Below are 15,822 nucleotides of genomic sequence, written 5' to 3' on the forward strand. Positions count from 1 at the left end.
TTATTTTGCATCGTCTATTCCCTTGCTTAGCGTTTGGGGGACCGAAGACAACAGGGTGTTCAAAGGACGAGAGTCACTTCTGACATTGAGTGGGGCTCGGGGTTATTGGGTGTTTTGTTTGCTGATTGGAAACCAGCTGTTTGATACCTACTAACTCTGGCCTTATTCTTTTCTTGCAGATGAGCTCACAGTGCCTGCACTTTACCCCAGTAGCCCTGAAGTGTGGGCCCCGTACCCTCTGTACCCGGCGGAGCTAGCGCCTGCTCTACCTCCTCCTGCTTTCACCTACCCCGCTTCACTGCATGCCCAGGTAATTGATGCCCATCGGCCACGACTTCACTCCCTCCTCCACCGGTCCTTCCAAACCCGGTTCCCCAGAGCACACCGTACGACTAACACCTGTCCGGCTAACAGATCCACCTTCGAGACATTAATGACCCCCTCTAAATCAAGCTGACACTCCTCCGGGACTTACGAGGATCGTCTGACAGCAAATGACATCACCCACTGCCTGACGTTTGCCCCAGATCGACACCTACCTCTCTCTTCCTTAATGATCTCACCATCCGTATCACACACGGGAGACTGGGGCGAGGTTCCCCTCCCACCCCCCGGCTCCCGGCTAGCTAGAGGGTGTCACCGGAGTGTAGACGTATGTGTCTTGGTGCGTGGAAGGGCTGCCGAGGAAGGCGTGCGGTCATCACGGGAGTCACGTGCGTCTGTGTGTGGTTCTGTGTGTTGAGAGGTTTCTGCTGTCGGGTTCTGTGAGAATCTGGTGACCAAGAGGGAAGCTTCCAGGGGAAGACTATGCATTTTCTTACATACAGTGCAGAAAAGTTGAAGGATTCCTTTCTTCCGTTTGTAAGAAACCCTGTAGGAAAGGAGGTACAATGGAATGTCTAGGATGTAATTACAGGTCAAGGTAAACAACGCTGTTCGGACCAGCTTGCTTTCTTAGTTAAGAATAGCCTGAGTTTCATAAATAAACTCCCTGTTTCTCCACCAAGATTACTGTCTACATACTAACACTTCCTCTCCCCTCGGAGAAACTGTTGCTCTTAGCTTTGGTTTCAGTACCAGCAGTGGTGGTCAGTGTAAGGATTTTCCCCTTTGGAGGCAACTACTTACTCTTTGGCCTGCAGAGACTGATGACCAGTGACAAATACATAGAAAGTACATACGTAGACAGCCTTTGTCTGACGCATGTGCAGTTCAGCCTGGTTTTTTAAAAATTGGCTGGACAGGTGGGGTTTCCATTTGTTTGTTTTGCTCAGTGTTTATTTACGAGGCTGGATGGAACAAACAGCTTTCCAGAAAACTGGTCCTTTTTACTTAAACTCTTTTATGTTGTACAGAACTCACTATGTTGAGTGACACCCCTGCAGACAGCCCCCAGTGAGGGTTCTGGAAAGCCGCAGGGTCAGGACTGTTGGGTGACATGTTCTCCTTCTCCGTAGCTGAGTTACCAGTGCGAGCATTGGCGACCCGGCTTCCTGGGGCTGCCCTCCCGTGGGTTCCAGGCACCGGGCGGTCAGACTACAAAGAGAAACCCTTGGTGTCTGGGCCCAGTAGCGATTACCCTCTGTGCTGGGCGAAGGAGGGAGAAAGTGCAAGTAGTGAAGGGAAAAACGGAGTCGGTGGTGAGAACACCTGGCACAGAAAGTAAATTAAAGTGGCAGGATTAGCTGTGCCCAGGCGTCTCCTCCCCTGTGGCTGCGGCCACCTTTCTTCCATCTCGGCGCTGGGAAACCCTCGCAGCTGGCAGGTAGCAGGAAAGCCACAAGGGGTCAGGTGTAAACCTGCACATCTCTCCTGCTGAGTCACCAGGACGTTTGTAGTGGGCTGTGGATCATTCGTAGATGACATGGATCAACGAAGTGTCTCTTTTGTTCTCCCCACCCCATGATTGGATGGCATGTCGCCTCTTGCTAGACCGCCCAGATACGTTGGCGATTCATTAAGGCAACTGTTAATGAATACCAGGAAACAGTGCAAGTTTGCATAGTCTTCTGAATAGCCATGGCTTTGCATAGTCAGCAACATAAGCCTTTCTCCATCAAGAGCTGACAATGGCAAGAAAGGATTGGGAGTGGTGGCTTTTGGCCATGACATCTGCCCTTGCTTCATGTAACGGATGAAATCTGAAGTAATTCTGGGGATACAGAGGGAGACAGACATTAGAAAGTGCATGCCATTGTAAGGAGAGATGAGGAGAGACAGTTTCAAGACCAGATGGACTCAGCCATTTGACTTAAAATGGGGTGTGTTGCTCATACTGGCACCTTCCCTGTTGAGTTCGTCCTTGATCTTGAGACTTCCCAACCTGGAATCCACCTGGCTCTGCCAACTGCGGTCCTAGATTTGGTGGAACTCTCATCTGGTATCAGGGGGATCCATGCGTTGAACCCCACTTCTTGTTTGGCGTTATTCCCAGTGCAGTCTTGGACTCTGTATCCTAAAGATTCCTGAACAGATACGGTTATTTAAACGTATTTGTCCAATAGGAGAACCATAGAGTTGTGAACTGGGAGAGGCTTGACAGATCAGCTGGTCTGACCCATTTTACAGATGAGGAAACAGACCTGAGAAGATGGAGTTACCCCAAACACAAGTGGCTCTACCATGACTAGCCCAGGCCACCTGACTCCCAGGCCTTGCTCTTTCTGCTCAGAGGTGCTGGCTCCCCAAAGACTTGTTCTTTGCTGGAATTTTGGAAAGGCCTCACTCCAGAGTGACCACTTGGACCCTTCTTCTCTAAGTAGATGGGAAGCCTGTAAGAAGCGACTTGGAGGAAAAGACAAGGGAATCAGCACTTTAACCTTCACCCAGAGGGCCTAAGAGAATCTTTATTAATTGGATGTAGGGCAGAGTGGGCCCAAATGGAACACCTCCCCTTAGTGGAAAATTCAGATTTTGTTTTGGAAATTCTATACTGTCCTTGAAGAAGCTTTTGAAATAATTTTGCTTTTCTTAGCAATGTTGTGCTCTGTTTTGAGACATGGATATTTTTTTTTCTTCTAGTGTTTCTCTCCTGAGGCAAAGCCCAGCACACCTGTCTTTTGTCCACTTCTCCAGCAAATTAGATTTGTCTCTGGGAATGTGTTTGTAACATATCAACCTCCTGCAGACCAGCAGAGGGAGCTCCCATGTTGAATGTGTTCGTTAGCTATTTTTTCTTCCCCCCCTCACCTTTTGCAAAAACTATTTCTTGGCGACGTGTGAGAGATTTCAATAAAAATTTTAATCAGAGCAAAAATGATCTCAAGCAGCCTGCAGCGTTTTTGTTTTCACGGTGATGCGATTTTGGAGCTAAGGTGGTTAATCTCTGAGGTTTTGGGGAGAACTGGGCCCATGAATACTACTGAGTGTATCTTACGTAGGAGAAGACTCAGCATCTGGGGGAGGCTAGACCAGAGCCGAGGCCTCACTGGCGCCACCTGTGTCGTCCTGGGCTCCCGGACGACCCAGCAAGAGCCGCATACTGGAAGATTCTCATTCCAGCCTCCACGAGTCATCCAGCGGGAGCTCTTGCTTCGGCAGGGACGGTGTGTCTAGCTAGCGGAAGCCCACGTGAAACCAATGGCGATTGCGTTTTCCAGTCTGCCCACAGTGGTCCAGAGGAAGGAAGACCCAGGAGACGAAACTGTCACTGACATGGAGTTGAGTCACATGTGTAGCCCTGCCCCAGCTACACGCGTGGTCTGGTGCCCCTTCAGATTTCCCGGGTCTAAATGGAAGATTCTTATTTGCCATCAAATCCAATTTTCTAGAAATTACTGGATAAGGAAATGGGACTGTGAGCCCTAACACTGCCTTATTTTTTAGGCATGAAAGAGCGACCCTGTCCAGCAAACATCTGATTTCTGAGAAGATCGTTACATTTTTAGAAGTGATCTTCTGGTTTACTTTTCAAGGTCACTGGTGTTTGAAATTTATGAAATGCTGTTTATTACGTAAGCCACCAAGGGCTAGGAGAGGAAGGTTTCGTCCATGGCTTTCAGGAAGGTTATAGTCGGAAGAGCATACGGCTGGCTGTTCCTGTCACCTCATAGTCACACGCCTCCAGGGGCTTTTAAGTCTGGGTTCATGGTTTGCATTTAGTCTTTTTGCTGATGGGGCAGAGAGGAAGTCACCAAAGTGTGCCGTCCTTGCCACTTTCTTGAACCACAACAACATTTCCCCTGCATTAGAGTCAGAGTCATAGCGTTGCACAGAAACTTCTGCAGGTAAGTAGGACTGAGAAGGGGAAAGTCCGGATCACCTGTTTTAAAGGCCGCATCTGCCCCGAGGAACGGTGGTTCTTTGAGAATTCTTACACGGCTGCTATACATACCTGTATGTGAACAGTTTTAAAATCCTTACACAGACTTCCTGGGGGCAAGGCGCGCGTGCCCCTGGGGAGGTCCCTTGTGACACACTGGAAACATTTCAAAGGTTAAACCCAAAATAAATACAGAAATGGACCATGGGAAAAGAGGCATGGGCAAACGGGCTGGGAGATCACAAAGGGAGCGATGGAGTGTGGACCGTCTACACTGCAGGACTGGCCCCACCACCACCGTGTTGAAGCAGTTACTCTTCAGCAGGGTGCAACTTCTGAGAACTGGATCGTAAAACGTTTTTTTCAAAGCCAGTTTCATTCGGCATTTCTGTGCCTAACTGTGCCCTGTACAGAGCACTGGGGCCAAGGGCACAGGGACCGCTGGCTCGGGGTGGGGTGTGTGATGTCCTATCCCGTTGCATAGGGGACCCAGGTGACAAGGGCTCCTCTACTCTTCAGCTTCTCCCTCTAGTTAGAAGGCAGGAGCCGATGCTGTAATGGCGGCTGTTCCCGTAGGGGGAGCCTGTGGACAGCCCGTCTCTGGGACCTGTGGGAGGTGGCATCCACTCCTCGCCCGCTGGCCGCCTCCCGCAAGGGAGGAGTGGGAGACTGCAGTCCTTCGCTCCTGTGAACCCCAGATCACGTTAGCACTTGGCCTTGAGGCCTGGTTTTCCAGAGCTGTGTTGTCCTCCTCCAGAGCCGAGGTTTTTGACGGTCTGGAAGACCCCAGCTTTGCAGGACTACAGATGTTACCTTTGGGGCTGTTCTGCCCGAGGCTTGAAATTGTTTTTAGACATAAACAAAATTTCTAGTTCTCTGACGTTTCCCATTTCCCGCGAAACCTGCAGCTCTGGGAAGGTCAGACAGGGAGGAGAAACCACCCCTTAGGGGTTCCGTCTCCTGAAAGTGCCAGTCTTGCCTGGTGTCCTGTTTTGAGAGCCTTGCTTAGGAGCACCTGGCCTAACTCTGCTAGGAGATGGGGACAGGGCGGGCAGACATCGACCGCAGGCCCTGCCTCTGCCATCCTCAGGGGCGAGGTCCCCTTCCCTCGGCCCCTCCTGTGGGCTAGTTCCGTGCTGTGCCTGCCCTGTGCAGCCTTGATCAAGTTCCTTAACCTCTCTGGGCTTCAGGAGAAAATGGGGTTAATAATCCCTCACGTAAAAGGTTTCTAAGAGTGCCTGGCATATAGTATAGTTAGTAAGGGATTAGTAAATGTTTGCTTTTGTAAAAAAAAAAAAAAAAAAAAAAGGCAAGCAGCCCTTCCCAGGGACCCTTTTAAGGAGCATTTGAATTTTCAGGAAGGAGGTCGAAGCCCAGGACTGAGCCCGGCCTGTCCACCAGGCAGTGACAGTGACAACACGCAGCACACTGACGGCTCTCATGGGGGCTGCAGAGTCCTCGTGGCTGTCGCCAGGGAAAGCCAGAGACTGGAAAGAAGGCTTGAAGGACCAGAGAGAAAGAGGAGGCATTTAAGTGACAGAGTGCCACCTACGTCACCGAGTGACAGCGCCTGCCCGGCAGCAGCCAGTGTGGTCTGTGCGGCTTGTGCCGGCGCTGGCCCGGCCAGGACACGCCTGCTGGAGAAAACCTCTCCCCGGCAGGAAGTGCACGCCGCTCGGGAAGCAGCTGCCGCCCCGGAGAGACGGAAGGGTCCTTGGGAGTTGCTGTGTCCAACTCCGCTGGCCCTGAACTTTCCAGCTGCTGCCTCATCTCGCTTTGCTATCTGGGAAGCCGGAGACAGAGAGACCCCAGGTCACCCGGCCCATTCCTCCCAGGACGCTCTGGCACCTTCTTCCCACAGTGGCTCCACTAGGATTCCACTCCGCCTCGCTTCCGGGCAGGGGAGTCACAGCTTGTGCTTTGGGAGACAGTTCCTGGTCCCGTGACTGGCACCCAGGGGACCCCACTCGTGGCCACGCAAACACTCTCTCCCTAAGGCCCCTCTCCGTCTCCTTCATCTGCTGTGGGTATTAGCAGAACTGGCCCCTTAGCAGGGCAGCGGGTGACAGAAACACTTGCTCTGTCCTCAGCAGCCTCCTTAGAAGCTGTGCACGATCGGTATTCGTCCAGAGGGGTTGGGTGGTGGTTCCTTTGGCCAGAGATGCTGCTGCCACTGAGGCCAAGGCCGCCCCATCCTGGGCAGTTTGGGAGCAAATGCTCAGACACCAGAGTCAGTGCCCTAGTGTGTGTGGCTCTGGCCAGGGTCACTGATCCCAAAGGGACTTCCTAGAAATCCCAGGATTATTGCCAGGATTCAGAAAATAGCTCAGAGTGGGCCTCGGCTGGGCGCGGCGGCAATGCCCTCACCTGGTGCTGTTTCCCAGGTTTCTTAAGCGTGTTCCGTTTTGTCCTCTGTGTCGTGCCCACCCCCTAGGTCCTGCGCACGTCCCCCTGCCGACCTCGTTAGCAGTGAGCACCTGAGACTGAGTCTCAGTCGCATCTGTAGGTACCATCGGTGAGCTCACCTCCTCTTGGGATTAAAAACATGTGGTCGAGCTGTCACCATAGGGTGGCACAGAGGGCCTGGCACCTAATTGGCGTTTTAAAATCAAACAAATCAGAGTTTTATGAGTTTTCACCCATTCTGCTAAATTTGGGATTTTTAGGCAGGTTTTCTTTTTGCTTTAACCTCACTGAGGCTCGGTTTCCTCATCTATAAATTTGGAGAATAAACGCCTACTTCATGAAGTTATTTTGCACGAAAGAGTAAAATGCTTGGCCTAGAGGAGTCGTTATCACAACAGCTCTTCCTCTGCCCTCGCTTGTCTGAACTTGATCTGTCCTGGCCTGGAGGTTCCGGAACCTTCTGTAGAAGCTTGAAAAGTGCTTAGGACACAAAGACTTTAGACCAGGCCCCGGACAACAGAGGTGCCCAGGCTTGCTTCTGTGGTCGGTGGCTTGTGGCACATACCGGGACATGGCTGTGGTTGGGTCAGCCGGCCGTCCATCCGGGATCCTTGGCCTCTTTCCCTGGGCCTGACACCCAGATACCCTCCGAAACTGTCATTTCTAACTGCTTTGCAAGCATAAACCAAGGCTGCAAAGAAACTTTGGAATTACACGATGAAGCCTCCATAAAAGGAGAAAGTGAACTTTTTTCCTTGAAGAAAACCAGTTGTGACGGGGGGAAAGAAGAAACTCAGCTCCAAATGGGATCATGTTTTATTCAGGATTTGTGCTGCCGGTGGGGAACGCCGGAACCCAGCGACAGGCTGGGAAAGTGGGACACCCCAACTCCAAGCTCCGTGCGTTCTGCCACGAAGTTCCGCGCGCTTCACTGAGCTCAGCTCCTGGGGACCTCTAATGGCCCTTGATAGCAAACATAGTTAAAAATTAACAGACTGACAAAATTAAATATGGATGACAAGCAACCACTGTGGACTTAATCTGACACAGGGTGTTACACGCTTGGGCGCCCTTAACCCGAGTGGCGTCTTGAGGAACTTCTGAGATGTCTGAGCGCATTTCGCATGCCTGGTTTGGAAGCAAGAGCCTGGGTTGTGCTCAGGACAGACAAGGAGAGAGTCTGAAAGCCCAGGACAGAACATTCTCCCCTGCAGGCTTGTGTTTAATTAAACCCAGCCTTGATCGGTCTTGGCAGGAGGGGCTCACAGTCCTAGGACCTTGGTCTTGTGGTCTAGACCTTGTGCCTGCCCAGGCTGGGACCTCAGCAATGCTCTGCCATCCCGACTGGGAGACCACGTGGCTGGGGTGGTGGTGGCCTTCTCCAGCCTGGCCTTTCTTGGTTATTTCTTCTCCAGGTGTTGGGGTAGGTGGGATGGCAGGCTTGGGACCCAGTCTCATAAATCTGGTCATTGTGCCTAGATAATACCGACTTGTTTAATTGCCCTAGGCAAGGAGTATCAGATGCAAGACAAACAGTGAAGAGCGCTGATAGCATTTGTGACCACGGTGTCTGCTGAGAATGAGGATGGGCCGTCAGTTCTGGGAGGGGAGGGGGACAGGAGTGTCTGTCACAAAGGGGTCCTCAGTGCATGCGGCAGAGAAGTTTTTGAAGCATTCTTCCAGTTTGGGTATAGTGCTTTATCGGGAATGGAAAGAGGGTGCTGTTTAAAAGAACCCTGTAATGAGTGTTACAAAGAGGGTGATCTTTTTGTATTGTGAGTCATCACTCCAGCCTATTTGGTGTGTTTGGAGTTTCTTGAACCAGATATGCTTGGGGCTTGCCAACTTGGCCTCAGCCTGGCCGGGCTTTGACAGAGCTTGCTGTGGGACCTGGCATGCTGTATTTGGTGATGCTCCCCAGAGTGGATCCTGAGGTCTGGAGCGAGCCGGGCAGTGTCGATGGTAATAAATGAGTGTGTGAGTGTGAGTGGCTCGCTGCAGTTGGCTCAGTGTTGGGGAAGAGCCCCCCACGGGGTATTTAAAGCTCCATTTTGGGGACAGTGGTAGAACCTGCCCGAGAATATCCATGCCTGAAAAACCAATTAATCGATTCATTTGAGAGAACATTCTGTCATTCACATGAACAGTTGAAATTAACCGTTTTTAACTACTTCGTTCAAAGAGGGATAGCTTAGTTCTGAATGTAGTGCTGGGGAGATCTGTATTCATGGATAGCGTCTGCCTTAGGAAAGTTCAGAGAAAATCTCAGCTTTTCCGTGGAAAGCAGACAGCCAGGGCACCAGCCAGCTTGGTGATCTTCCAGCTCTAATTAGTTGCATTACGAGCCAGAAGCTTGGATGCCACGTGGTCACACACAGCAGCCTCTTACATCCACCACCGGGAGGGGCCTTCCAGACCAACATTTTGCAACAGCCACAGGTATTAATAGTTGGTACATTATAAAAAGATTCTGCAGTCAGATAAACTTGGGAAACCCAGGGCTAGGTCAGGTCTCTTAATTTGGGGACTTCTCAGAGCCTTCAGTGTGCTGGCACGTGTCAAGAGGCTGCTGCAGGGATGTCAGCTGTGCATTTGTCCGAAACTTTAGACTATGGAGCATCTCTAGACGAAGGGTCTTCCCGCCGTACTCCTGGAAACCTTAAGAGCGTGTCTCTCGCACTTGTGTGTGTGCGTGGTGGTCACCTGGAGGGCTTGTTACCATGCAGATCGGACCCCGCCCCTAGAGTGTCTGCCTGTCTCAGACATTCCCAGGGGATGCTGGCGGGACGGGCCAGGGACACACTTTGAGAACCACTGCTCTAGACTTACCTTTATTCCACACGGAAGAAAACAGTCAAACCGGAGAGTATTAACAATAGTGACCATGAATGGAGCTGGTCACCTGCCAATCATGTGTCATGACTATTTCTAAGGATGATAATGGGATTCAGTCCCTAGAATGGGGGTAGCACACTGCAAATAGTAACTGTCCCACTGTTTTGTCCTCTGCCACCCAAGCACCGTGCAAAGGCTGGGGGTCAGGCAGGGGCTGCACCCTAACGACTAGTCAAGGTCTTTCTGTCCTTGGCAGCAGTATTGGGAGCAAGTTCTGTGTGTATTTTAGTCCTCCGGGTCTTAGTTTTTCTCATCTATAAATGGAAGAGGATGGAAGTTGTTTTTATGGATACTTAACTGCTTTCTCTAGCATTCCATTTTATTTTTGCTCTGAGTTATTTTTCTGGGTATCTCGTGTCACCGCACTAAGGTGTTGGAGGCTGACAGTGTCACCCGGGCGGGGGCGCTGCATTTTAGAAGAGCATTCTTAAAGTGTGAGGGTAAAATCCCAAAATCTCCGCTAGAACTTTATTAACAATAACAGGTTTTTACTATTGGTGAATTGTAATAGTAGTAACTGTTACTAAGTTCTAGTGGAGAAGATTGCCGGGGCCTTTTGTGTCGCCTGCTCACTTAGATGTCACGATCTGTGTGAGGTGCTTAGCATGGTCTCTGGCACAGACTAAATATCCGGGTCCTTTTGGGTTAAATATATTGTGTTAGAGTTACTTACAGGCTCTTCGGAAGTTCCTGGGCTCGTATGCGAGGTTGCGAGGGTGTGTGTGTGCGCGCGTGCATTTTTCTGCAGAGGGGATGAAGTGATGTCAAAGGTCATTGCCTTATGTGGAAGGCCAGACCGTGTTACTTGATCCAAATGAGTGGACTTGAACTTGGGCTGAACTGTAGGTGGCAAGAAGCTTAACTAAGGGGGTCTGGCGGGAACTGTGGGTCTCCTGGTGATAGTGGTGCAGCTAAAGCAGCCCCTAGGGAATCGCGGGCTGGACAAGGATGAGGGTGAACCTTCTCCTTACCCCCAAACAGCAGTTCACCCAGGCCAGCTGTGGGGACCCCCGGTTTGGCGCTGTGAGTGGTCCTGCCCTGTGCTGGAAAGGTGGGCGCAGCCTTGGTGTCTGTGGGCTGCGGTGACAAGAACCCCACCCCCCTTCCCGGCTCTTGGCAAGCACGTGGCTTCCAAGCCGTGTGGCACGGGAGTGATGGATTTGGGGGTCGGGCTCCCCCACCACCACATCCACTGCGAGGATCAGCAGACCTGCTTCCTCACTGCACCCTCACACCTCGACTGAGCACAGCTTCCTCTGGTTTTTGTTTTTCTGAGGGGGTTTTTTTTTTTTAGTTTTTTTTTTTTTTTTTTTAAGCCAGTCAAATTTAGCACTGAGGAGTTGTTTACCAACTTTAGTGACACTGTTGCTAGTAAGTTCTCTGATAACCCACTACCATCAGACCAGCCGAGCACAGCTTGGAATCCTACACTCGACCCCCCAGCTTGGAATCCACCCTATTGTCCCCCAGGAGTGTTCGCAGGCCAGGCGGACAGGAGCCCGGGGGACAGGCGTCCCACGCGCTGTAAGCACGTGTGCAGTGGGGCGAGCGCGAGGGCCGTGTGGGTGGGGTGGTCAGAGAGGCTGGGGAGGGGGAGGGGACGGGCTTCCTTCTCGCAGTCACCCTCACCGGAGCAGAACCGTGCCATCCACTCTGTGCCTCTCCCCCCCGGGCAGCCCTCCCTCTCCCTGTGTCTCTGTGGCCTCGTTGGGGCTGGTGGCCCGGCCCGCACCCAGGCAGCACCCGTCCACCACTGCGCTCCACACTGGTGCACACAGACCCGTCCCCCTCCCGCGTGTCTAGGTTCCCAGCCCCCCGCCCGCCTCGGGTGCCCTGTGCCCCCGTCCCGTCCTCTCCCCCCTGTCTCAGGAAGGCAGCTCCAGCCTGCTCTTTGCTTAGTGAGCAAGTGGACTCAGATGCACAAAGCCATAAGCCATGGGTAGGTATGAGTTTTTTCTTCGTGTCTCTCTCTGTCTTCTCCCCCCTCTGTCCGCTCTCTCTCCTCCCTGTACTCTTCCTTCCCCTCCCTTCCCGCCCCACCTCACCCCACCTCACCCCACGTTTTTCCCTCTTTCTTCTAATGTCTTCCCTGTGTCCTGCGTATACTCCTCAGTCCCCAAAGCAGCGTAGATTTTGGCCTGCTCCATGGCCAAAGTTTCAGATCTCCGGCCCTGCCTGAAATGGGCTTTGGTGCCAGCTGGTGGCTCCCAGGGAATGCAGCTTCGCCCTCGTACCACCCCGGGGCCTCACTGGAGCTGGCAGCCCGAGTCTGGCAATGCCTGAAGTGGTGGCCAGAGGGGAGCCAATGCACAGATGGCCTGAGGGAGTCCCTGGGGAGGACGCCCGGTGTGGGCAGAAGCCCAGCATGTGGCCTTGGTCCTGTTAAGCACCCGTTTCCCCATTAAGTGTGGCCAGACACCTCTACGCCAGGTGGCCTCGGTGGGTCGAGTTTCCTGGTGTGACAGCCAGGGAGGAAGTGGCCGCTCTGTGAGGAGGATCACAGGGCGGAAGGAAACCTCGAGGGCTTCTGTGTGTGAGTCGGGGCACACAGTCAGGGGTGCCAGGGCTGCTTGCTCTAGCCCAATTTCTGGACATCACAGCTCTTAGCATCGGGCTGGGGGATGTCGTGGAGCCCTGTGGCCGGGATTCTGGCCCCACTGGGCTCTGTGACCACGGTCATTCAGAATGCCCAGGCCTCACCTGATGTCCCCGCCTAGAAAATGGTACGACGCGGTGGAGGCTGTTGTCAGTCCCTGCAGAGCCCTGCGGTCTACAGTCGCCTCAGAGCCACCTCCGGCCCCATTTCTACCAGAATGGCAGCTGCCTCGCCTTTGTGCTTTGGAGAGTCCTCTCGTGCCACCCGGCATGGCCACGGCAGGGGCCCTGGTCCAGGCTTCCCCACGGGGTTGTAACTTGCTGTCAGGTGTCCTGTGTGGCAGGAGGTCACAGTCCCAGGAGGCAGGCACCTCTTGTCTCCGTCCCGAGGCTAAGGGGCAGAAGTGACGTTTCCAATAGATGGACGTTTGTTAAAGACAGAGTTGACCTGCCCTTTCTGTTGGTTTTTTCACATTTTTCTTGGTGTAGGACCATTTGTGTTTGGGGCTGGCCCTGCCACTTCGGACACCTCACGGAAGAGACGGGGCTGCTAGTGTCACCTGTGAGAGGCTCCTTGCCGCAGGCCTCTCCCCTCAGCAGGGGGCGTGGGGTGCCAGACCCCCCAGTGCCAAGAAGCCACACCCTACAGAGTAGGAACAGGATCTCAGGTCCCCACCAGGCCACTGCTGTGCGTGGGGTCATGAGCTGCCCCTTCCCTGCCAAAGCAGACACACTTCGTCACCCTGCTTAGAAAACCGTGAGGCAGCCCGTTCCCCAGCCTGGTTGTTGCTCAGTAAGTATGGGACTGTCACTTCACCAGGCCAGCCGTCAGCCTCAGGATGGCTTTGCTAACTTCGTAAAGGAAGACAAGAGCAGGGGAGTTGGTGGCAGCCCGGGCACCGGCGCTGGGTGCTGTCCCGGGACCGTGGCCCGTGTGTTCCTGAGGGTGTGTGAAAGGCCTCCCAGGACCCTGCTCTGAGGCTCTGCAGCCAGTGTGAGTGGCTGCCATCCTGGAACAGCAGGCAAACGGTAGCCACGCGGGACCCTCCGTGGGGACTGAGGACCCCGGCTCACAGCCTTCTCCCCACGTGTCTTTGCAGATGCGCTGGCTCCCTCCCTCCGAGGCTACTTCTCAGGGCTGGAAGTCCCGTCAGTTCTGCTGAATACTACGTAAGTACTTGGTTTCACCGCGGCGCGCGCGTGTCAAGCACCTTGCGTGTGTCTGGCACGTCGGGGGTGCTCTGAGCACAGCTCTCGTCCTTGCCCGTCGCCCCCACCGGCTGCCCTTCCTACCGTCTTCTGTCTTGGCTAAGCTCACGAGAAGAGCTGCCAGGCGGTGGATCTCTACCGAGAGAGTTTCTCCTGGGATTGGAGAAGGGAGGTGTGGGTGACACTCTGCAAGACTAACTTAAGAAACCGGTACCTGCCCTTCCTGCTTCATCAATAAGCGGTCAGTGCTAGTATCCACAGAACAGGTGTTAGAAAGTATCATTGCATAATCATAGGTCACGGCAAAGCTGTTTTGCACATGCACCTCGTGCCATTGTAACCGCAGAGTCACGGTCCTCTTCTTGGAGACCTTCTATTCTAAGATAAAAACAGTTCAAATGAAACTAATGTTCCTTTTCTTCTACCATCGATATGGAGTCCCATGTGCTTCGTTAGATCATTTGAGGCTATTTAGACTCTTTTGGAGAGGTATTACGTGGACAGAACAGGCCTCTGGTTGATTTAGATTCTACTTAAATGGAGAAATGGTTCAGACCTTTCACGAAGGAAAGATTGAAGCAATGGTAGACACTAGAGCTGGCCTCGTGCAGGTCATTGTCCTCTTAGTGAAGAGGAAAAAGAGCATAGAATAAGATGTTTGCAAGGTCCTGGGATCTATTTTCCACAGGCAAGTTACCCTGTTGACTTGAAGTCTGATTTGGTGGCTCAGGTCATCTTCAAGATCTGGGGTGACTGCTGAGTGTGGACTTGAGTTACTGAAGTTCCCCCCATGGGGGAGGTCGGCACTTCCAGACGAGCTCTGGTCCTAGGTCAGGAGAGGAAGCCTTCTTTGATCTCAGAGGAAGAGCCTCCCCAAATAGGAGAAAGATTCGTAATGGGTGACGGCATCAGAAATCCCACCAGATGATCAGAGTGGCCGGTCAGTGTAACCTGGCTATGCAGGACTCCTTCTCTGATGGTGGCAATGGGATAACGTTTCTGTCCTTTAAGACATCAACGTCAATAAACTAGAATTATACCTATTCTTCCCCTAACCCAGCATACTTCCGAGTGTGGCCAAATACCAGTCTTCAGGGATAACTGTAGACAGAGTCTACAAATCCTCCCAAGGTCAAACAGAGTCCAGCAAATTTCTCTACCAAAAGATTCTCAGAGCCTTTGTTAGGATACGAGCATCATGAATCTTTGAGAGGAGGGAGGTCTCGTATGCAGTATTTCTCAAGCTTATTCAAGACCAGGGGATCCTTTTTCTACAGAATCTTAGGAAACTAATATTTTACATAAAGCGTACTTTGGAAAACTGCACCCGAACCTCTTAGCCAGAAACTAAACCCGTGGCTCCCTTATACATAGATCTGGGACAAGTGTTCATCGCTAATACTTCTCATTCATCGGTAATGATACAGAAAAACGATATAGTACATTCTTACAGCTATTTGTGTTTGTCCCTTATTCTGAAATTATGTGTGTGTGTTTGTGTTCGGGAACCTTTTTAAATGAAATGATAGCGTTAGGAAATGGCAGTTGCATTTTAAATATCCTTAGGAGAATAAAGTTAGAAATTCATGATAGATAAAAGTGTTCTTTTAAAATATTTCACTTTTGTGTGAAATCTAAAAGTTTGCTTTTTAGGGAAGACTCTTTTTGCCCCCCCCTCCCCAAAAATACTATTTTTAAGCTTTGAGATATGTTTTAGGGTGTAAGTCCAGGGTTTCGTAAGCCCATGTCCCATATTCATATACTCATAATGAAAATTTTTTTTCTGAGATAGAGTCTCACTCTGTCACCTCAGCTAGAGTGCAGTGGGCATCATCATAGCTCACTGCACCCTCAAACTTGTGGACTCAAACAATCCTCCTGCCTCAGCCTCCCGAGTAGCTGGGACTCCAGGTGTGCACCACCACACTTGGCTAATATTTTCTATTTTTAGTAGAGACAGGGTCTCGGTGTTGCTCAAGCTGGTCTTGAACTCCTGATTTGCCTCAGCCTCCCAGAGTGCTAGGATTATAGGCGTGAGCCACTACGCCCGGCTCCCAGAATTAATTTTGAAAGTTACACTACAGATCCCAAAGCCTTAATCATTTAGACTCCTCCATCACCCTGGTGACATTGGTCCAGCACTGCCCTGCGACTCCAGGAGGCCCCTGCTGTGCGCACCTGTCTTTTCCATGGCCACGCGTTCACCTCTCGGTTTTCAGAGGCTGGCAGGGTGTCCCCGAGGTGTCTAGGATGACAAAACTGGAAACGTGGAGGCCCGTGAAAGGTTCATGGCTTGAAACGCAGACCTGGCATTCGGCCAAAGCTGAGAGTGCTAATGACGTCGCCAGAGAGGTCACTGAGCACGAAACCTCGCAGGCCACCTAAACACAAGCGTCGCAGCCTGTGGAGGGAGAAGAGGGACCGGAAGGGGCAGGGGAGGCGGCAGCCCCGCAGGG

At 52.1% G+C, this 15,822-nt stretch overlaps 1 protein-coding gene across 6 annotated transcripts in view; it reads left to right on the forward strand.

The window, feature by feature from the left end:
- RBPMS (RNA binding protein, mRNA processing factor) overlaps nucleotides 1-15,822 on the forward strand; it is a 165,868-nt gene that overhangs the window by 139,225 nt on the left and 10,821 nt on the right. For 2 of the 6 annotated variants that reach the window (XM_069484955.1, XM_069484956.1), the window contains exons 6-7: nucleotides 180-310; nucleotides 13,258-13,327. In XM_069484955.1, coding sequence (XP_069341056.1) covers nucleotides 180-310; nucleotides 13,258-13,320 — 194 coding nt within the window. In that variant the 3' untranslated portion in view covers nucleotides 13,321-13,327. Of the gene's footprint in view, nucleotides 1-179; nucleotides 522-3,021; nucleotides 3,737-13,257; nucleotides 13,328-15,822 lie in introns of those variants that run through there. The other 4 variants (XM_069484954.1, XM_069484958.1, XM_069484953.1 and 1 more) reach the window with 3 other exon arrangements.

This window comes from Eulemur rufifrons, chromosome 12, assembly GCF_041146395.1.
Source record: "Eulemur rufifrons isolate Redbay chromosome 12, OSU_ERuf_1, whole genome shotgun sequence".
Lineage (NCBI taxonomy): Eukaryota > Metazoa > Chordata > Mammalia > Primates > Lemuridae > Eulemur > Eulemur rufifrons.